General features: G+C 49.0%; 1 protein-coding gene across 1 annotated transcript; it reads right to left on the bottom strand.

The window, feature by feature from the left end:
- Nucleotides 1-2,199: 2,199 nt before the first annotated feature.
- On the bottom strand, nucleotides 2,200-20,560 carry LOC140905976 (serine/threonine-protein kinase SBK2). The gene is made up of 4 exons (XM_073329468.2): nucleotides 20,424-20,560; nucleotides 4,359-4,533; nucleotides 3,725-3,927; nucleotides 2,200-3,279 (listed from the first exon to the last, which is right to left on the bottom strand). Exons 1-4 carry the CDS (start codon nucleotides 20,529-20,531, stop codon nucleotides 2,710-2,712), a joined length of 1,056 nt encoding a protein of 351 aa, XP_073185569.1. The 5' UTR covers nucleotides 20,532-20,560; the 3' UTR covers nucleotides 2,200-2,709.
- Nucleotides 20,561-20,767: the final 207 nt, after the last annotated feature.

The raw sequence follows: 20,767 nt of genomic DNA, 5'->3' as shown, positions 1-20,767 counted from the left end.
CGGTCACTGATACAGAGCTATCTGGATTGCTTGATAAGCTGGGTACAAGCAAACAATATGTGTTTTAATATGGCCAAATGTAAAGTCATACATCTAGGAACGAAGAATGTAGCCATACTTAACAGGATGGGGGAGTCTATCCTGGGAACCAGTGACTCTGAAAACAACTTAGGGGTCATGGTGGATAATCAACTGAACATGAGCTCCCAGTGCAACTGCACAGGTCATGGGGAAATGCACAAAGAAAACCCATTAGAAAAGTAAGGGCTGTTTCCCCTGATCGCTGTGACTGTAGCTGTCCCTTTAGATGTTATAGAAGCTCATTCCTTCAGATCTTGACTTGAGAGAAACTTGGGCCAATTTTTTACAGGAGGCCTCTGGTTTGAGACACCCTAAACCAGAGGCCCCTTTTCAAAATGTGGTTCCTGTACACTGAGCCTGGGGTTTTCAGAGTAGACTCAGTACCTAGATCACATAGCATTAGTGGGAGCTGAGTGCTGAGTGCACTTGGGCCCCCTCTGAAAATACCACGGCTGTTACTCTGAAACCACCTTTCACTTGGAGCTCTGACTTCACCAATTTAACTCTGTCCCAGCATCCAACACTGCAGTGCTGCCAGTTCTCAGTATGTCTGGTGTTTCCTATAAATCCCCAGCACCTGGAGTCATGAGATTATAGGACAATCTCAGCTTCCAAAACAAACTCTGTTTCTTACCCTTGGGGTGGGGAGAAAAGCTAACAAACAAGGCCCTCTAAAGGCTCCAACCCCAAAAGACCCCACATGGATTATTGTGTAAATCTCATGATTTTGAAGCTGGTCTCTGTATTGTGGGGCCTGATCCTGGTGTAGGGCTGGTGACATAACACTGAGCTTTCTCCACACTGACTGTGACTATGAGTTGAGACGCTCTTCCTGTGGGATGGGAAAGGCCTGATGTCGCTCGTAGAGATATTGAGCTACTCATACTGCAGGGTTTGACCCCTACTCTGGTTAGCAAAGCCAATCCCTGCCAATATATCTCAGTGACCCTTAGGCTAATGGCATGCCCCAGACTGCCAGGTGCCCCACATCTCACATGGTGCTCTGCCCCTGTCTTGTCATGCCTGCTTCATTCACACCCACCCACTGTGAGCAAGCACCCCCCTGCACTGACTGTCCCAGCCAGTTTGTGCCTGTTCTTGTGTTGCTAAAGGGCGACAATAGTAATGAAAGCCTTAATGATCATTGCTCCAACATCGGGAAGGTAATGGTGGTTGGGGTTTGTGCAACGCCAGCCCTGGAGGCTCCCATTGTAACAACCACCCTATCAGCCCATTATCAAACACACAGCAAAGGGGAAGAAACAGTGATAGCACTGGGAGGGACAGCACTCTGTGTGGCTTCTATTGGAACAATCCCCTTAGCCCTTTCCCATTGGCTGGAGAGGCTTTTCCAGGGGAAGCCCCTGCCAGGCAATCTGTTTGGCTGGTATTAACTGTGCGTTTGGAGATGGGCTGGAGCGGCTGTGGTGGTTGTTGCTGGAGTCTGACCATGCTCCATTTAAGACAAAATGAAACAAACTGGCCCAGGAGGGGTGAGAGAATGCAGTGTGTGTGTCTGGCACTGACTCTCGCTGGTAGGTCACTGCTGGAAATCCCAGACCCAGCTCAGGCTTCGAGCACCCACAGCCAAACCTGGCAGACTAATGCCGGTGTGGGGCTATTTAAGGCCCTGCTTCAGCCTCCTCTCGGCTCCCACGTTCCCAGCACTGCTGCAAGGGGTCTTGGCAGTTGAGCTGGACACTTATTAGCTAGAGACAGAGAGTGAGAGACAGGACACTACAGAACTACATCCCAACACCAAGTCCCCAGCTACCCCATTCCAGCAAGACCTGGCACCTATCCCATGACAACCACATGCTAGCCCCTCAGCCCCCCTCTAACTCCTTCCCGCCCCCAATACCCATCTACCCGCTTCCTGCCAGACCTGGAACCTATCCTCTAGCTGCCTCCTTCCAGCCCCTTGGCTCCCCAGCACCTGTCCCCCAGCTACTTACTGGCACCCTGCAGTGGACCCTGGGTGGATCCCCCAAGCAGGGAGAGAGCCCATTGTAACCTGTTCTCACACACTATACAGGCCCCCGCTTGGAGATTTTATTACAAGTGAAAAAGAGCCACAGATGAGAATTTATTGATGAATAAATTTCTATTTCTGTAACAATTCAATTGCTGCGGTGGGCAGAAACTGCTCCAGGGGGATGTGCTCCCCATAGCAACTAGACCTGCCTTTATCAGGGAGGGGGTATGGTAGTTGGGGCGGGGGGGGGCAGGGATTGGCTCCCATTGCTGAATCAGTGCCTGGGGGAGAACTGGTGCCTGGAGGGGATCAACACCCGGGTGGGAGGAAGTGGCACCAATTGGGGAATCAGTGGCCAGGGTGGATTTGGTACCCAGTGGGCATCAGTATCCAGGGGGAATTGGTGTCTACTGGGGAATCAGTGCCCAGTGGGAACTGGCACCCGTGGGGGATTTGGCACCCAGAAGAGAATTGGTGCCCGGCAGGAACTGGAGCTCAGTTCCTTGGAACAGATCTTGCCATGGCTGTTATTTTGACAGCCCCTTTCAACGTATTCCTGTCCTGCTGGAGGCACGTTGTGGGGCATTGGATCCTGATCATTCTATAGACAGGCCCCACAAGGAGATGGCCTCCATTCCCCCAAAGGAGTCTCTCTAGGACCCCACAGCCTGCTCCTCACCAGGCCAGTTCTCCACTCTCCAGGGGCAATTGACGTAGTGCAGGGCCCCACTGACAGGGCTGCGCTGGGAAGGATCCAGGACCAACAGGCTCCGCAGCATGCGGGTGGCCTCAGCAGTCAGGCGCCTCCAATGGCGTGGCAGGTCCTCATCCAGGCCCGACTCCTGCCACTGCATGAAGTCCTCAAAGAAGGGGTCAGCTGGCAGGCTTTGCTCCCAGGGGAAGTAGCCGGTCAGCAGGCAGAAGAGCATCACACCAAAGGCCCAGGCATCCAGGCTGGCATCAATGGGCAGGCCCTGGGCACTGGTGGTGTTGCTCAGCTCTGGAGCAGTGTAGGGGATCACCCCAGCCACCAACTTGAGCCGGGTGCCCTTGGGCCGGGTGAGCCCAAAGTCGGTCAGCTTGATGCGCCGGCACTCCGGGTCAAAGAGCAGCACGTTCTCAGGCTTGACATCTCGATACACCAGCCCCCGGCTGTGGATGAACTCCAGGGCACTCACCAGCTGCTTGGCACACTGCTTGGCAGCTGGCTCAGGGATCCCATCCTGGGCAGGGACAGAGAGAGGAGATGTTGCAACCCACAGCACCATGGCAGCCCCGCCAGCCGAACGTGCACCAGCCAGCTTTGCATGTAGGGGAAACTCTGGCACTTCGAATGCTGGAGATGGGGTTTCTCAGGGTACAGTCATTCCCCACAACCTGCAGCTTGAGAGGAGATGGTGCCCCTGGCAGGGCAATGCCCAGTCCCTGAGCAGGGCCCATTCCCTGCCCCCCTCCGCCAGCCAGTCCCAGAAGCTGGGGCTGGATCAGAGCTGGTGCCCCCTAATGGAGAAAGCCCTATCCTGACACCTCCTAAGCCAGCTTGTCTCCCACAGATTGGCCAGATGGGTGCGAGTGCCTCCAACAGGAGAAGGCCCCATGTCTCATTCCCATTCCTGGATCTGGATTGCTGCTGAGTCCCAGTTCCTGTTCCCACACGGTGGCACTCACCCGTGGTTTGATGATGGAGATGAGGTCTCTGTGCAGCGCTGGCTCGTAGAGAAAGCCGTAGTATTGGCTGGACTCAATGGCAATGCCAAACATGCCGATGATAGCAGGGTGGGTGGCGAGGGAGAGTGCCACACAGTACTCATACAGGAAGGTGTGCAGCTTGGTGTGAGCTTTGGGCAGCAGCTTGAGAGCCATGGGGGTCCCTGAGGATGTGGGAGAGAGGTTAGGTTCCCCTTGAAAAGCAGCTCACACCATGGCCAGCCAGACAGGCAGGGCATTGGGCAGACACGGGGCATGGAACTGTGGAACTCACTGCCACAGGGGGATCTCTAGCCAGATCCTGAGGGCAGGGGTGCACTGTAGGAGCTGGTTAAGAGGAATGGCCATTCCTAGCCATCCTGAGATTGGGCCAGCCAGCTGCATGCTGGGTGGGCAGGGTCTGACGTGGGACAGCAGGGGGTGGGGGATACCAGACTAGATGGACCCATTTGATCTAATCCGGGGCAGTTAGAGGGAGGATTCCAGGTGAGATGGGACCATTGGCCTGACCCGGGGCAGTTGGAGAGAGGAGCTGAGGGGCGGGGGGAGCAGAGGTGAGGTGGTGTGCAGGTCCAAGGTGAGGGCAGCTCCTTACCTCTCTGCCTGTGTTTCACCAGCACCACATGGCCATACTTGCCCCTGCCCAGCTCCCGGATGACCTGGTAGTGCTCAGCCACCTCGGCGTGCACCAGGCTCTGGGCCGTGATCTCCAGCATCTCATCCAGCATGGCCAATGCCGCTGCTCCTGGGCACTGGGCCATCGCTGAGTCCTGCAGAGACACCACAGGCTGAGACAGGGGCAGCTCTCACTGGACAGAGAGAGCCAGACCTGGCACCCTATACACCGCCCCATCCCTAAGTGCTCTACAGGAGCATGGGGGCTTGTTGAGAATGGTGCCTAGCCCAGCACCCAGGTGATGGTGCCCTGTCTGCCCAGCAGCCTCCTGCACTGCAGGCACAAAGTGACAGGCGAGGGGAGAACTGGCTTGGTGACCTGATCCGCCTTTGTTTGTCCTGGGCGAGGGGCTGGTTAGTGCAGGGTGGAATGGCACTGTCCAGAGGGAACGCAGCTGAGACTCCCATTCATCTCATACAGGCCAATGAGATGCTGCCTCGAGTGGGAGGAGGGACTGCTGCCAGGAACAGCCCTCCCAAGCCTCCCCAGCCCAACTCGGTGGGTGGGGGCCAGGATCAGCTCCTTGTGAGGTCTGGGCCATCACCGCTGCACATGGCAAGAGGCTCAAATGTGCCAGCCTCATTCCGCATCCCAGATGCAGGGTCCCTCTGGCTCAGACTAAGGCTTGGAGCTGAGTTAAAGCCCTTCCAGCAGCCCTTCTAAGTGCTTCTGGAGAGACCAGATCCCACCTAATGGGGGAGTGGACAGATTATCCCATGGACAGGGCACTCACTGTGTTCTGTGTTCAGAAGCCACCAAACCCCCACCAGAGCAGCAGTGTGTAGATGTGGCTAGACCTTGCATGCTGTGTATAGTATTTGGGAAAAATACCCCAAACCCTGCCCATGTGGATCCTTCCTATTGCAGATGCTGTGTAAGAGCCAAAGGCACACCAGCCCTACACAGTGCCTCTCATGTGCTGCCAGCCCAAGCCCTGCAGGGATCCTGCTAGAGGCGCAGTGTGTAAAGGGGCAAGGCCTGACGCCTCAGTACACCTGAGAAATCTGTAAACCCTTGCCACTGCACAGCCTCTGGCTGTGAGGCTTGGCCGCCTGCCCTGACATGGCTCCTGAGGCATCCGCACTTGGATCCAGTGACTGCTCCCTTGCTGCTCAGGACACGCTCAGGGGTGCCTGGGACTAGTGCTGGGGGAAGAAGTGATGTTTTTTGGGTCGCTGGCAATTTCAAACTCAAAGAAAAATCGAAACATTTAAATTTGTTCAGGTTTTTTTGTTTGTTTTTTCAAAACAAAGAACTCGGTGAAACTGACATGAATTTGCAAAATGTTTCAGTGTCGCTGAATCTGCATTTTTCGCTGAAAAAGTTTTTGGTACAAAAATGTCCCCCAGCTCTCCTGGGGACACTGGCTGGGCGCGGCAGCTCCAAACATCCCCAGGCAGCCAGCCCCATCTGTGCACTGAACAGAGCACCCTCCTGCCCAGCTGGGACGGTTGTGGCACCACCCTGACCTGCAGCTCCACACTCGTCCCTCCCTGCCAGCTGCGCCATTCAGGGTCCCTGGTGCCTCCAGGCTTGGAGAGGGCAGAGCGCACTTAGAAGCACTGCACTTTCCTTCTGACTCAGAGCCTGGCAAGGTCCCCTGGAGCCTGAGCATCTCAGACACATTTTACAGGGAGTGGGGGTGGGGTTAGGGGGCAATGCCCAACTCATTAGACCCTCCCACTCTCAGAGACCAGGAATTGATCCCTTTTGATTAGGGGTGCCTTCACCTGGTACTGCTTAGCCTGGCCAGGCCCTATGGGGAGGCCCAGGTGGCAACACTGAGCAGGGCAGGTTCCAGAGAGCCATTGGGTCTGTCCATGTCCAGCCCCCTCTTTTTAGTCATCGCAGCTAAGCCCTGGTTCTGCTCTACCCTAGGGCCCCTACAGCGTCTATCTGTCCCATGCTGTCACCCTGAACTTCACTGGTTTCTGCCAGCCTGATGCCAGCAGCCAGACTCATAGTGACACTAGGGCAAACCACACTGGGTGGATGGGGTCATTCTGGATTTACAGTGGTGGGAATCAGGACAGAGCCTAGCCCCTCAAGTCCATTGAAACCAAACTCTCAACTGATTATTTCTGACTTGTGTGATCTGAAGTTTGGATATCATTGTATAGTGATTAGATGCTCTTCACCGATCTATCATCTAATCTAATCTTATCTAGCTAGCTATCCAGTGTCAAATGACATCAGAGGGTTAACTGACGCAACTCACTCTCATGCCAAGTTTCCCAGAGAGCTGGACACACAGCTGGTTCCGGGCACATTGGGTGTAGAGCTGTGTGTGACTCTACCCCTTTCCTCCCTCCCCTGCTCCAAGTCCTCTCTCTGGAGCTGGTGCAGTGCCATGGGGCCCGAGTCTGCCCTATGCGGTTTGTAGCAATTGTCTCTAGGCTCTGCTTTCCTGACAGGCCCCTCGCTCTGATCCTGCTCTATCCTGGGATTTCAGTGCTTCTAAGCTGCTCACCATCCACAGAGCTCTGGGGGCAGGATCCAGTCCCTCTGTCCCCTACAGCCCAGCCCAGAGCAGCCTCTATAATGACCCCCAGTCACAGCACCTCAGTGGGCAACGTTCCTGAGTCAGCAGCACAGACCATCCTCTATAGCTCGAGCTAACAGGGTCCCAGCCTTAGGCAGCAGCACTAGTCACTTGGCTGGACTGTGGTACACACTGGACTGGTAGGTCAGAACACCTTGCCCCAAGTGTCTAAGCCAGACACAAGAGGTCAGAGCCCCATGGGCCTGCTAGGACCTTTGCCCTGAAAAACTCTGACTCTATTGAGTGAGCGGCATCATGCTGCTATACAGGCAGGTGCAGCGTTGGGAGAATGAGCAAGAATAAAAGGTTTGTAGCCTTTTCCCTTGGGTTTACATCGCTTCATCTAAATCAGAAGCCAAAGCTTGTGCCTCCTCCTTCCTCCCCGCACCCTCTGCTGTTGCTAAATTAGACCAGAACTCTGGAATCTAGTGATTTAGCCATGAAATTGCTACAGCTAGGGAAAGCTCTAAGGACCAGATTTGCACAAGAGCTCAGGGCCTGATGTGATGGGGCTCAGCCTCCCCAGTTGGGGCTAGCTTCTCAGTGAGCACAGATAAGGGAATCTCTGGAAACCTGGCCCCAGTCAGGAGTGCAAAAAACTCATATCTCCCCTACCCCGCATTTACCCAGAATTGAGAGAAGGAGCCAAGACCCCCAGAACCCACCAAAGCCTGTCATATGGGCTGAGACTCAGCACCGCTTGCTTTCAGGGTCAGCTGCAGCCCTTGCCCAGGTGAGGAGCCCTCACTGACAGGTCTGAGCCCATTGGTGAGGATGGGCATAGGGGCTGGGTGCAGAGTGTGGGAATTAAAATGATTATGATCATCTCTGGAAAATGGATCCATCAGAGAACGTAAGTCATCCATATCCCTGGTGCACCCACCTCCCACACAGGAGATGACACTGCCCCTCTGCTTCTCCCTGCCCTCCGCATGCCTCTGGGGTAGAACAGTCTGCTTTCCCCACAGCCTGGCAGGTCACGTGCCCTTTCCTGCTCATACACTGCATCTCTCTCTTTTCAGCTGATTACTATCAATGCTATTATTGTTATCGGCAATACAGCTAATGCTTACATGGAAGGCTGTGTGATTAGAGCACAAGAGCTGGGAGTCAGGCTCCTATCCCCAGCTTTGGGAGAGGAGTGTGATCTAGTGGGTTAGAACAGGGTGTTTGGGAACCACACTCCTGGGATCTAGCCCACCTCTCTTCCTTGGGCAGGTTAGGGGTTGAGGTAGTACATGAGGATAGGAGATGGTCTGGCTGTGTTGTCCTTGGAACTGTATTAAATGCAGTAACTGGATATGCTGAATCACCTGATAGGCAGCTGCAATTCAGCTCCTTCCAGAACAAAAAACAGGTGCTGTAGGATGAATGATTATTATTGGTTATTGTTAGTTACTGTAGGTCCTGAGTACATCCCACACTCCATGCACCTACAGATCTACACCTTTGACTTATTTGGAGAGCAGCACCAGGTTTACAGTAGCACCAATGGCACCGTTGAAGGGGCCCATTATGGTTGCCAGGCAGCAGCACTGGAAGCTCCCTCAAAGTGGGGGGGACCACCCGCGCCCAGACTGTGGCCCCATCCCCCTGCTCCATTCCACTCCCTGTGGCCCTGCCTATGCTCCACCCCCACTCCGCCCTAAAGCCTGGCCCTCGCTTGGCCTCTTCCCCCAAGGCCCTGCCCACCGCTCTCTCCTCTCCGGCCCCGCATTGCATCCTTATGGCAGGAAAAAAGTGGGAGGGCTAAAAGTGATGGGGCCATGGCCCCCTGCCCCACCCCCTTTCTGGTGCCCCTGTTGCCAGGTGTCTGATTTTCGCCTGGAAAGTCCAGTCAAAAAGCAGACCTGGCAATGTCCTGTCAGTACTGCTGACCAGACACTAAAAATCTGACTACAGGAGTAACCGCAGTCAGCCTCCCCGTCAGGAGGGTAGGAAGAGCAGTTGCTGCTGCCTGGAGGAGCTGCAGCTCAGCTGGAGAGAGAGAGAACTGGCTCCCAAAGACCCAGCTCCAGCAGACAGAGGTAGGTACCGGTTATGTGCCGCCCTGGGGACGATCCTGTCCACCCCCTCCTGCTCTGTTGTGCTTGCCCCAGCCCCTGCCTTGCTCCGGGGACCGACCTCCCCTCCTGTCTTTTACAATCATTCCCCATGGGGGCCCACACATGTGTTTGGTGCCAGACTTTTCTGGAGAGCACCAGCTGGTGTAGCAGTGGTTGGGAAGAAGAGGGAGGATATAAAATGCAAGCCAAGGTCACTCCAGGAAAATCCCCCATTCTTAGAAAATGCTCCTGAACATCTGTGCAGAGGAGAGAGGCCATGGGAGTACAAAGTCTCAGCCAGCACCCTCATCCCACAGTTATCACCAGAGGAATCTACTCCTGGATGGGTAACATTGTCTCCTGGGTTGGTAACTGGTACTTTTACTAGGCTGATTGGCACATGAGTGTCAAAAAAGGGGCACTCCATACATTCCAGGAGCCAAAGTTAGACAGAGCCATGTAATGATCTCACTGAGACAGAATTATGTAACCGTACATTCATAGACCCATAGATTTTAAAGCCAGAAGGGTCCATGTAGTCTAACTTCCTGTGTATCACAGGCTGTCATAAATATAAAGGGAAGGGTAAACCCCTTTAAAATTCCTCCTGGCCAGAGGAAAAATCCTCTCACCTGTAAAGGGTTAAGAAGCTAAAGGTAACCTCGCTGGCACCTGACCAAAATGACCAATGAGGAGACAAGATACTTTCAAAAGCTGGGAGGAGGGAGAGAAACAAAGGATCTGTGTTTGTCTGTATGCTGCTTTTGCCGGGGATAGACCAGGAATGGAGTCTTAGAACTTTTAGTAAGTAATCTAGCTAGGTACGTGTTGGATTATGATTTCTTTAAATGGCTGAGAAAAGAACTGTGCTGAATAGAATGACTATTTCTGCCTGTGTGTCTTTTTTGTAACTTAAGGTTTTGCCTAGAGGGATTCTCTATGTTTTGGTTCTAATTACCCTGTAAGGTATCTACCATCCTGATTTTACAGAGGTGATTCCTTTACTCCTATTTACTTCTATTTCTATTAAAAGTCTTCTTGTAAGAAAACTGAATGCTTTTTCATGGTTCTCAGATCCAAGGGTTTGGGTCTGTGGTCACCTATGCAAATTGGTGAGGATTTTTACCAAACCTTTCCCAGGAAGTGGGGTGCAAGGGTTGGGAGGATTTTGGGGGGAAAGATGTGTCCAAACTACGCTTCCCAGTAAACCCAGTTAGTTTGGTGGTGGCAGTGGATATTCCAAGGACAAAAGATAAAATGAATTTGTACCTTGGGGAAGTTTTAACCTAAGCTGGTAAAAGTAAGCTTAGGAGGTTTTAATGCAGGTCCCCACATCTGTACCCTAGAGTTCAGAGTGGGGGAGGAACCTTGACATGGTGGCAGAGTGGTGGGATTAACCTGAAGTCATTTTGATATCAATTTGAGATTTTTTTGAACTAGAAATACAGATTTTTAAAAAGGAAATTTTTTTTTCCTTTGGAGCTGCTGGAAAGCAGCTTGTTTTTTCTCTGCTTTGGGGCCAGAGTGGAGATAAAAGGGGATTATCTTTGTGAATTGCAGGTTTTCTTTGCCTGGAGGCAGGGTACTTAACCTCCTGCAGGGAAATTCACAGTCTTGGTAAACCAGAAGTTTTTTTTTCTAAAAGTAAATAGGGGGGGTGTTCTACCCATTTGCCTGGAGACAAAAGTGGCAGGGGCTTTTTTTTTTTTTAGGATTTTGAATTTTTTACAAGGAGCACTGGTTTGAAAAGGAATTTTTTTTCCTTTAGGCTGCTGGTAAGCAGGTTTCCAAGTAGTTGGAGGTTTTTTGCTTTGATTTGGGGCCAGAGCAGAGACAAAGGGAATTGTCTTTTTCTGTAGGCTGACAATCACAATCAGAGAATAGGTATTCTATTCCAGCAGAGCAAAATTTTACAGCCCAAGTTTTGTTTGTTTATTTCTAAACCTCGCTTGTAAAGTTAGTTAAAAACAGAGAGGTTAGGATGACAAAATGTACGGCTCGACAAAAGCTGGAATTAGCCAGATTTCAGGCTGAGGAAAAACAAAGGGAACATGAAAGACAGATAGAACTTATGCGGCTGGAGAAGGAGGAAAAGGAAAAAGAGAGGAAGCATGCATTGGAGATGGAGAAAGTAAAGGCTCAGCAGAATATACCAACAAACCCTGGCAATCCTTCTCCAGGTACCACTCCCCAACCCAGAAATTCCCCACCTACAAGGCAGGTGATAATACTGAGGTCTTCTTAGAAAACTTCGAAAGGGCCTGCCTTGGGTACATCATCTCTATTGACCAATACATGGTAGAGCTGAGGCCACAGCTCAGTGGACCCTTAGCTGAGGTGGCAGCTGAAATGCCTAAAGAACACATGAACAAGTATGAACTGTTTAAATCCAAGGCGAGAGTCAGAATGGGGATAACACCCGAGCATTCTCGTCGGAGCTTCAGAGCCCTAAGGTGGAAACCAGTCGTGTCATTTACCCGACATGCCTACCACATTGTGAAACATTGGGATGCCTGGATATCAGGAGCAAGTGTTGAATCTCCAGTAAATTTGCCCTTCCTAATGCAAATGGAACTATTCTTAGAGTGTGTTCCTGAGGAAATAGAAAGATACATCCTAGATGGGAAGCCCAAAACTGTAATCGAGGCAGGAGAGATTGGAGCCAGATGGGTGGAGGTGGCAGAGAAGAAGAAAACCGGTCGCAGTTGGAGCGGAGACCAGAAGAGACAACCCCAGACCACACCCTATTACCGGGGGCCGCCCAAGGCCCCACCTACCTCCCAAAGAACCCTCCAGACACCTTATCGTCCCACCACCCCGTTCTCCAGCAACCCACCTCGCCCCAGTGACCCGTCAGCTGGACGATGTTTTAAATGTAACGAGCTGAGGCATGTAAAGGCCAAATGCCCCAAGAACTCCAACAGATTACATTTCATTGCACCGGGATCACACCAGAGGTCCGCAGGCCCAGATACCCTTGGAGCGGAGGGAAACTGTGAGTGTGGGCGGGAAGAAGGTCACCACATGGAGGGACACCGGAGCACAAGTGTCAGCTATCCATGCTTCCTTAGTGGACCCCAATTTAATCAACCCAGAGATCCAAGTGACGATTCAACCCTTCAAGTCCAACTCTTTCAATTTGCCTACAGCCAAGTTGCCTGTCCAGTACAAGGGCTGGTCAGGAACATGGACTTTTGCAGTCTATGATGATTATTCCATCCCCATGCTGTCGGGGGAAGACTTGGCCAATCATGTGAAGTGGGCCAAGAGGGTTGGAATGGTCACCCGTAGCCAGGCTAAACAAGCCGTGAGGCCTAGCTCTGTTCTGGAAACTTCTATCAGGACCCTGTCAGAGGTGATGGACCCGGGCCTCAGTCCAAGGTCTGCAACAGCAGTAGTGGATCCAGTCCCAGAACCGGAACCAGCGGAACAACCAGCACCAGACACATTGCCAGCACTGAATCCAGTACTTGCAAACTCAACACCAGAGGGCCCCACCGAACCTGAACCGGCAGCAGCCCATAACCCTACACAAGAGGCTCAGCCGGAGCCTGAATCCCAACATAGCGCACCAGCGGAGAGCGGTTCAGTCAACGGAAACAGCCCCATCCCCTACATCGCTTCCTACATCGCTTCCAGAGGGACCAAGCATAGGTCCACAATCCAATGAGGAACTGATGTCTCCAGCATCAAGGGAACAGTTCCAGACCGAACAGGAAGCAGATGAAAGCCTCCAGAGAGCTTGGACGGCGGCACGGAGCAACCCACTGCCTCTCAGCTCTTCTAATCGATCCAGGTTTGTTGTAGAAAGAGGACTTTTATACAAGGAAACTCTTTCTGGTGGACACCAGGAAGACTGGCATCCTCAGAGACAGTTGGTAGTTCCAACTAAATACCGGGCCAAGCTCTTGAGCTTAGCCCATGATCACCCTAGTGGCCATGCTGGGGTGAACAGGACCAAAGACCGTTTGGGGGAGTCATTCCACTGGGAGGGAATGGGCAAGGATGTTTCTTGATGGATATCTTGTGGATATTCTGGGTCCTTTTCCGAAAAAGAAACCCAGAGGAAAGCGGTACATACTGACTTTCATGGATTTTGCCACCCGATGGCCGGAAGCAGTAGCTCTAAGCAACACCAGGGCTAAAAGTGTGTGCCAGGCACTAGCAGACATTTTTGCCAGGGTAGGTTGGCCCTCTGACATCCTCACAGATGCAGGGACTAATTTCCTGGCAGGAACCATGGAAAACTTTTGGGAAGCTCATGGGGTAAATCACTTGGTTGCCACTCCTTATCATCATCAAACAAATGGCATGGTGGAGAAGTTTAATGGAACTTTGATACGTAAATTCGTAAATGAGCACTCCAATGATTGGGACCCAGTGTTGCAGCAGTTGCTCTTTGCCTACAGAGCTGTACCACACCCCAGTTTAGGGATTTCCCCATTTGAACTTGTATATGGCCGTGAGGTTAAGGGGCCATTACAGTTGGTGAAGCAGCAATGGGAGGGATTTACACCTTCTCCAGGAACTAACATTCCGGACTTTGTCACCAACCTACAAAACACCCTCTGAACCTCTTTAGCCCTTGCTAAAGTAAATCTACAGGATGCTCGAAAAGAGCAAAAAGCCTGGTATGATAAACATGCCAGAGAGCGTTCCTTCAAAGTAGGAGACCAGGTCATGGTCTTAAAGGCACTCCAGGCCCATAAAATGGAAGCATCATGGGAAGGGCCATTCATGGTCCAGGAGCTCCTGGGAGCTGTTAATTATCTCATAGCATTCCCCACTTCCAACCGAAAGCCTAAGGTGTACCATATTAATTCTCTAAAGCCCTTTTATTCCAGAGAATTAAAGGTTTGTCAGTTTACAGCCCAGGGAGGAGACGACGCTGAGTGGCCTGAAGGTGTCTACTATGAAGGGAAAAGTGCTGGTGGTGTGGAAGAGGTGAACCTCTCCATGACCCTTGGGCGTATGCAGCGACAGCAGATCCAGGAGCTGTGCACTAGCTATGCGCCAACGTTCTCAGCCACCCCAGGACTGACTGAACGGGCATACCACTCCATTGACACAGGGAATGCTCGCCCAATTAAAGTCCAACCTTACGGGGTGTCTCCTGAAGCTAAAACTGCTATAGAACGGGAGATCCAGGATATGTTACAGATGGGTGTAATCTGCCCCTCTAAAAGTGCATGGGCATCTCCAGTGGTTCTAGTTCCCAAACCAGATGGGGAGATATGTTTTTGCATGGACTACCGTAAGCTAAATGCTGTAACTCGCCCAGACAACTATCCAATGCCACGCACAGATGAACTATTAGAGAAACTGGGACGGGCCCAGTTCATCTCTACCTTGGACTTAACCAAGGGGTACTGGCAGGTACCGCTAGATGAATCTGCCAAGGATAGGTCAGCCTTCATCACACATCTCGGGCTGTATGAATTTAATGTCCTCCGTTTTGGGCTGCAAAATGCACCCGCCACCTTCCAAAGACTTGTAGATGGTCTCCTAGCGGGATTTGGAGAATATGCAGTCGCCTACCTTGACGATGTGGCCATATTTTTGGATTCCTGGGCAGAACACCTGGAACATCTGAAAAAAGTCCTTGAGCACATAAGGGAGGCAGGACTAACTGTTAAGGCTAAGAAGTGTCAAATAGGCCTAAACAGAGTGACTTACCTTGGACACCAGGTGGGTCAAGGAACTATCAGCCCCCTACAGGCCAAAGTAGATGCTATCCAAAAGTCGCCTGTCCCAAAGTCAAAGAAACAGGTTCAATCCTTCTTAGGCTTGTCTGGTTATTACAGACAATTTGTACCGCAATACAGCCAAATCACGGTCCCACTGACAGACCTAACCAAAAAGAAACAGCCAAATGCCGTTCAGTGGACCGAAAAGTGTCAGAAGGCCTTTAACAAGCTTAAAGCGACACTCATGTCTGACCCTGAACTAAGGGCCCCAGACTTTGACAAACGGTTCCTAGTAACCACAGATGTTCCGAGCGTGGTGTGGGAGCAGTTTTAATGCAGGAAGGACCTGATCAAGAATTCCACCCTGTAGTGTTTCTCAGCAAAAAAACTGTCTGAGAGGGAAAGCAACTAGTCAGTCAGTAAAAAAGAATGTTACGCCATTGTCTAAACTCTGGAAAAGCTACGCCCATATGATTGGGGACGGCATTTCCACCTGCAAACCGACCATGCTGCACTGAAGTGGCTTCACACCATCAAAGAAAATAACAAAAAACTTCTTCGGTGGAGTTTAGCTCTCCAAGATTTTGATTTCGACATCTCAGGAGCTTCTAACAGAGTGGCTGATGCACTCTCCCGTGAAGGTTTCCCAGAATCAACTGGTTAAAATCGTCCTTGAGATGTGGAAAATATTGTTAGTCTTTATGTATTTGGTAGTATATTGAGAGATGCATGTGTCTTATTAACTCTGTTTTTCCTAGAGCTCCAGGAAGAAATATCTAAGGAATATTTCACTCTGGCTGAGATTGGGGGGGCGTGTCATAAATATAAAGGGAAGGGTAAACCCCTTTAAAATCCCTCCTGGCCAGAGGAAAAATCCTCTCACCTGTAAAGGGTTAAGAAGCTAAAGGTAACCTCGCCGGCACCTGACCAAAATGACCAATGAAGAGACAAGATACTTTCAAAAGCTGGGAGGAGGGAGAGAAACAAAGGGTCTGTGTCTGTCGGTATGCTGCTTTTGCCGGGGATAGACCAGGAATGGAGTCTTAGAACTTTAGTAAGTAATCTAGCTAGGTATGTGTTAGATTATGATTTCTTTAAATGGCTGAGAAAAGAATTGTGCTGAATAGAATGACTATTTCTGCCTGTGTCTTTTTTGTAACTTAAGGTTTTGCCTAGAGGGATTTCTCTATGTTTTGAATCTAATTACCCTGTAAGGTATCTACCATCCTGATTTTACAGAGGTGATTCCTTTACTCCTATTTACTTCTATTTCTATTAAGTCTTCTTGTAAGAAAACTGAATGCTTTTTCATTGTTCTCAGATCCAAGGGTTTGGGTCTGTGGTCACCTATGCAAATTGGTGAGGATTTTTACCAAACCTTTCCCAGAAAGTGGGGTGCAAGGGTTGGGAGGATTTTGGGGGGAAAGATGTGTCCAAACTACGCTTCCCAGTAAACCCAGTTAGAGTTTGGTGGTGGCAGTGGATATTCCAAGGACAAAGGATAAAATGAATTTGTACCTTGGGGAAGTTTTAACCTAAGCTGGTAAAAGTAAGCTTAGGAGGTTTTAATGCAGGTCCCCACATCTGTACCCTAGAGTTCAGAGTGGGGGAGGAACCTTGACAGAGGCCATAGAATTTCACACTTTCACACAGTTACCTGTGTATCGAGCTCTATAACTTGTCTGGCTAAAGCATATCTTCCAGAGAGACAAGGTGGGTAAGGTAATATCTGTTGTTGGACCAACTTCTGCTGATCAGAGAGACAAGGTTTTGAGGCACAAAAAGCTCTCCTTCAGGTCTGGGAAAAGTACACTGTCTAGGTCTAAACTTAAAATGCTACAGCGACACAGCTGCAGCCACACCACTGTAGCACTTCAGTGTAGACGCTACCCATGCCAATGGAGGGGCGGGGCTCTCCCATCAACACAAATAATCCACCTCCCCAAGAGGTGGTAGCTAGGTCAAAGGGCAAATTTTTCTGTCAGCCTAGTGTGGTCTACAGTGAGGGTTAGGTTGGCTTAACCACACTGCCATGGGGTGTGGCTTTTCAGCCCTATGCAACATAGTTAAGACAACCTAATTTTATGGTGTAGACCAGGCCTCAGAGTGTTACAGCTATATACAAAGTGGAACAAATTGTTTAGCATAAGTAGTTAACACGTATTCTAAAGGACCATTCAAGGTGAAGGAGCCCATTAAACACTCCTGCAGTAATATGACAAAAAAGGAGAGGGGCATAAATCCAGTGTTGTAATGAGCCATAAATCCAGTGTCTTTATTAAAACCATGATTTTTAGTGTCTAACAAAGTTATGAATTTAAGTTCCCAGGCTCATCTTGTGAAGGTATTGTGCAGGTTTCCTTTGAGGACGAGGACCAAAAGATCAGATATGGAGTGATCCTTTTGTGAAAAGTGTTCACCCACAGGTGATACGGTGCGTTTGTCCAGAAATGTGTACAGTCTTGATCTAAAGATTTCAAGAGATGGAGACTCCACCACATCCCTTTTGTTGTTTGGTCCAATAGTTAATCACCCTCACTGTTAAAAAATTGTGTGTCTTATTTCCAGTTTGAATTTGTCTGGCTTCAGCTTCCAGGAGCTGGTTCTTGTGATGCCTTTCTATGCTAGATTAACAAGTCCTTTAGTATCCTATGTTTTCTCTCCATGAAGGTGTTTGTACACTGTAATCAACTCTCTTCCTGGTCTTCCTTTTGATAAATTAAACAGATTGGGCTCTTTAAGTCTTTCACTCTAAAGGCTTATCTACACTTAAAACAGTACAGCTGCACAGCTGTAGACACTACCAAAGTTGACAGGGGAGCCTCTCCCATTAATTTACATAATCCATCTCCCAGAGAGGCAACAGCTAGGTTGAAAGAAGATTTCTTCCATTGACCTAGCCCTGTCTATATAGGGACTTAGGTCGGCTTAACAATGCCACTCAGGGGTGTGGATTTTTCACACCACTGACCAACATAGTTAAACCAACCTAATTTTCTAGTGTAGAGCAGGTCTAAGGCATTTTCTCCAGTCCACAAATCATTTTTGTGGCTCTTTTACCCTCTCCAGTTTTTCAACATCCTTTTTAGAATGTTGAAACCAGAATTGGACACAGTATTCCTGTATTGGTCTCACCAATGCCAAATACAAATCACCTCCCTATTCCTACACCCTACTGCCTTATTTATACATCCAAGGATTTCATTAGCCCTTTCTCCCACACCATTGCATTGGGAGCTCATGCTGAGTTACTTGTCCATTATGACCCCGTAAATCATTTTAAGAGTCACTGCTTTTCAGGATACACTCCCCAATTCTGTAGGTATGGCCTGCATTCCTTGTTCCTAGGTGTATTACTTTGCATTTGGCTGTATTAAAATGGAGCTGAGTGAATAATTAATTCTGGGGTTCAGGAGCCAAACTGTGAAAATCCTAAAAAACTATCTGTTCAGTTTGAACCAAAACTGAGGAGTTTTTGGTTTTTCCCATCAAAACAAAAATAAATGAAAAAAAAAACATTTTTGTTTGAGCTAAACATTTCTTTTGACCCAAAGTGATTTTTTTTCATTTTGTTATGGATCATTTTTAGAGGTGTTTCACCCTTTTTGGTGTTTTGTTTTTTTTAAATAGCTAAATTTAAAACAAAACGCTGTTTCAGAATGAAACATCAAAATAAAAAATTTCCTTTTCTGGCCAACTTCAACCTAAATTCCCAAATAGTTCTGATGTCCCCAAAAGGCATTTTTTTTTTTTTTTTTGGTGAACATACCACTCACCAAAATTGTTTTACCCAGCTCTATATTAAAAAACATTTTGTTTGAATTGGCCCAACTTATCAAGCCATTCAGACTGCTCTGTATCACTGCCCTGTGCTTGTCTTTATTTATCACTCTGCCAATCCTTGTGTCACTCACAAATTTTATTAGCAGTGATTTTATATTTACTTCCAGATCATTGATAAAAATATTGAATAGTGTCAGGCCGAGTACCAATTCCGGTGGAACCCTACTAGAAACACCCCCATTCCATGATCGTTCCCTACTGATAACTATTCATACAAATTCAACATGACATTGATACAAATTCAATATGGCACACATTAAATGGATTAAAAACTGGCTAAGTGATATGTCTCAAAAATAATAATAAAGGGGGAGTCATTATCGATAGGGTCATTTGCAGTGAGATCCTGTAAGGATCAGTTCTTGACCCTATGCTATTTATCATTTTTATCAGTGACCTGCAAGAAAACTTCAAAGTATTACTGACAAAGATTGCAGATGACACAAAGATTGGGGGAGTGGTAAATGAAAAGACAGGTCAGTGATACAGAGTGATCTGGATCGCTTGGTAAACAAGCAAACAATAAGTGTTTTAATATGGCCAAATGTAAAGTCATACATCTAGGAATGAAGAATGTAGGTCATACTTACAGGATGGGGGACTCTATCCTGGGAAACAGTGACTCTGAAAAAAACTTAGGGGTCATGGTGGATAATCAACTGAACATGAGCTCCCTATGCAACACTGTGCCCTAAAGGGCTAATTCAGTCCTTGGCTGTATAAACAAGGGAATCTAGAGCAGAGTAGAGAGGCTATATTACTTCTGTGTTTGGCACAGGTCTGACCGCTACTGGGCTACCATTTCCAGTTCTGGTGTCCACAGTTCAAGAAGTATGTTGATATATTGTAGAGGGCTCAGAAAAGATCGATAATAAAAGGATTAGAATACATGCCTTATAGTGATATACTTAAAGAACTCAGTCTATTTAGTTTATCAAAGAGAAAGTTAACGGTGAGTTAATTATAGGCTGTAAGTCCCTCAATGGTGAACTATTTGATGCTCAAATAAATTGGTTAGTCTCTAAGGTGCCACAAGTACTCCTTTTCTTTTTGCGAATACAGACTAACACGGCTGTTACTCTGAAACCTATTTGATAATGAGTTCTTCAATTTAGCTGACAAAGGCATAAAAAGATCCAACAAATTCGGACTCAAAATAAGGTATACTTTTTTAAAAATGAGGGTAGTTAATCACTGGAATAATTTAACAAGGGTCATGGTGGATTCTCCAACACTAGAAATTTTAAAATCAAGATTGAAAGATTTTTTCAAAGACATGCTGTAGTTCAAACAGGAACTAATTCAGGGAAGTTCTAGGGGGAATCCGACTAAATGATCACAGTGGTCTCTTCTGGCCTAATAATCTGTCTTTGGTTTTTTAAGATCAGTCAGCGAACCAGTTCTTAATCTCCCTGGGCAGAATCATGTAATGATCTCACTGGGACAAAGCTGTGTAACATTTTCACCCAGACAGAGCAGTATAACAATCTCACCGGATAAAACTATGTAACAATCTTACCCGACAAAACTATCTAACGATCTCTCCAGGATAGAACTGTATAACAGTTTCACCAGGACAGAGCTGTTAAATTATCTCACCAGGCAGAACTGCATAGTGATCTCACTGGATAAAGCCACGTAACAATCTCACCAAGCAGAACCGTGTAACAGTCTCACTGTTGATCAGATGGCACTGGCTGCTAGATGTCTGGAAGTGCTGGGCTCCATGTTGTGCAGTGCATTACCCCTGCTTTCTGGTGCTGGTTTTGGGGATACCTAGTCATGCCTCTTTGTGTGCCTATCCTTTCTCTTTGACAGTGACTGGACTGCATGACCCCCACTCCCCCGCCTGCCCCAAGGCTCTCACCTTCTCCAGCAGCTCAGGATTGACTGCTGCAGGCTGTCCTGCTTCTCCTGTTGCTGCTGCAGGGTTCAGCTCAGTCTGCGCTGTGCAGCTGGAGGGGCTTTCAGGCATTACGGGGCTGAGCGTGACGCTCCGCCCCCTCCCCATATTTCTGGCCCTGGGGGACTTGCTGCTTCTGCTTTGAAGGTGACAGCAGAGGGGAGGTGCCTGGTGTGTTATCTATCTGATAGGGCACATGGAAAGGAGGGTGATACTGGGTCCTCTGCCCTCACAGTGCTTGGAATGGGGCTACTGCTGCCCACGGAGTCTTAATCCCATGAACCTCAGGGATGCTCGGGGTTGGGAGG

Source organism: Lepidochelys kempii, chromosome 2, assembly GCF_965140285.1.
Source record: "Lepidochelys kempii isolate rLepKem1 chromosome 2, rLepKem1.hap1, whole genome shotgun sequence".
In the NCBI taxonomy this organism is placed as follows: domain Eukaryota; kingdom Metazoa; phylum Chordata; order Testudines; family Cheloniidae; genus Lepidochelys; species Lepidochelys kempii.
Note: the sequence above shows the minus strand (reverse complement) of the source record. Positions and strands in the feature narration are given on the sequence as shown.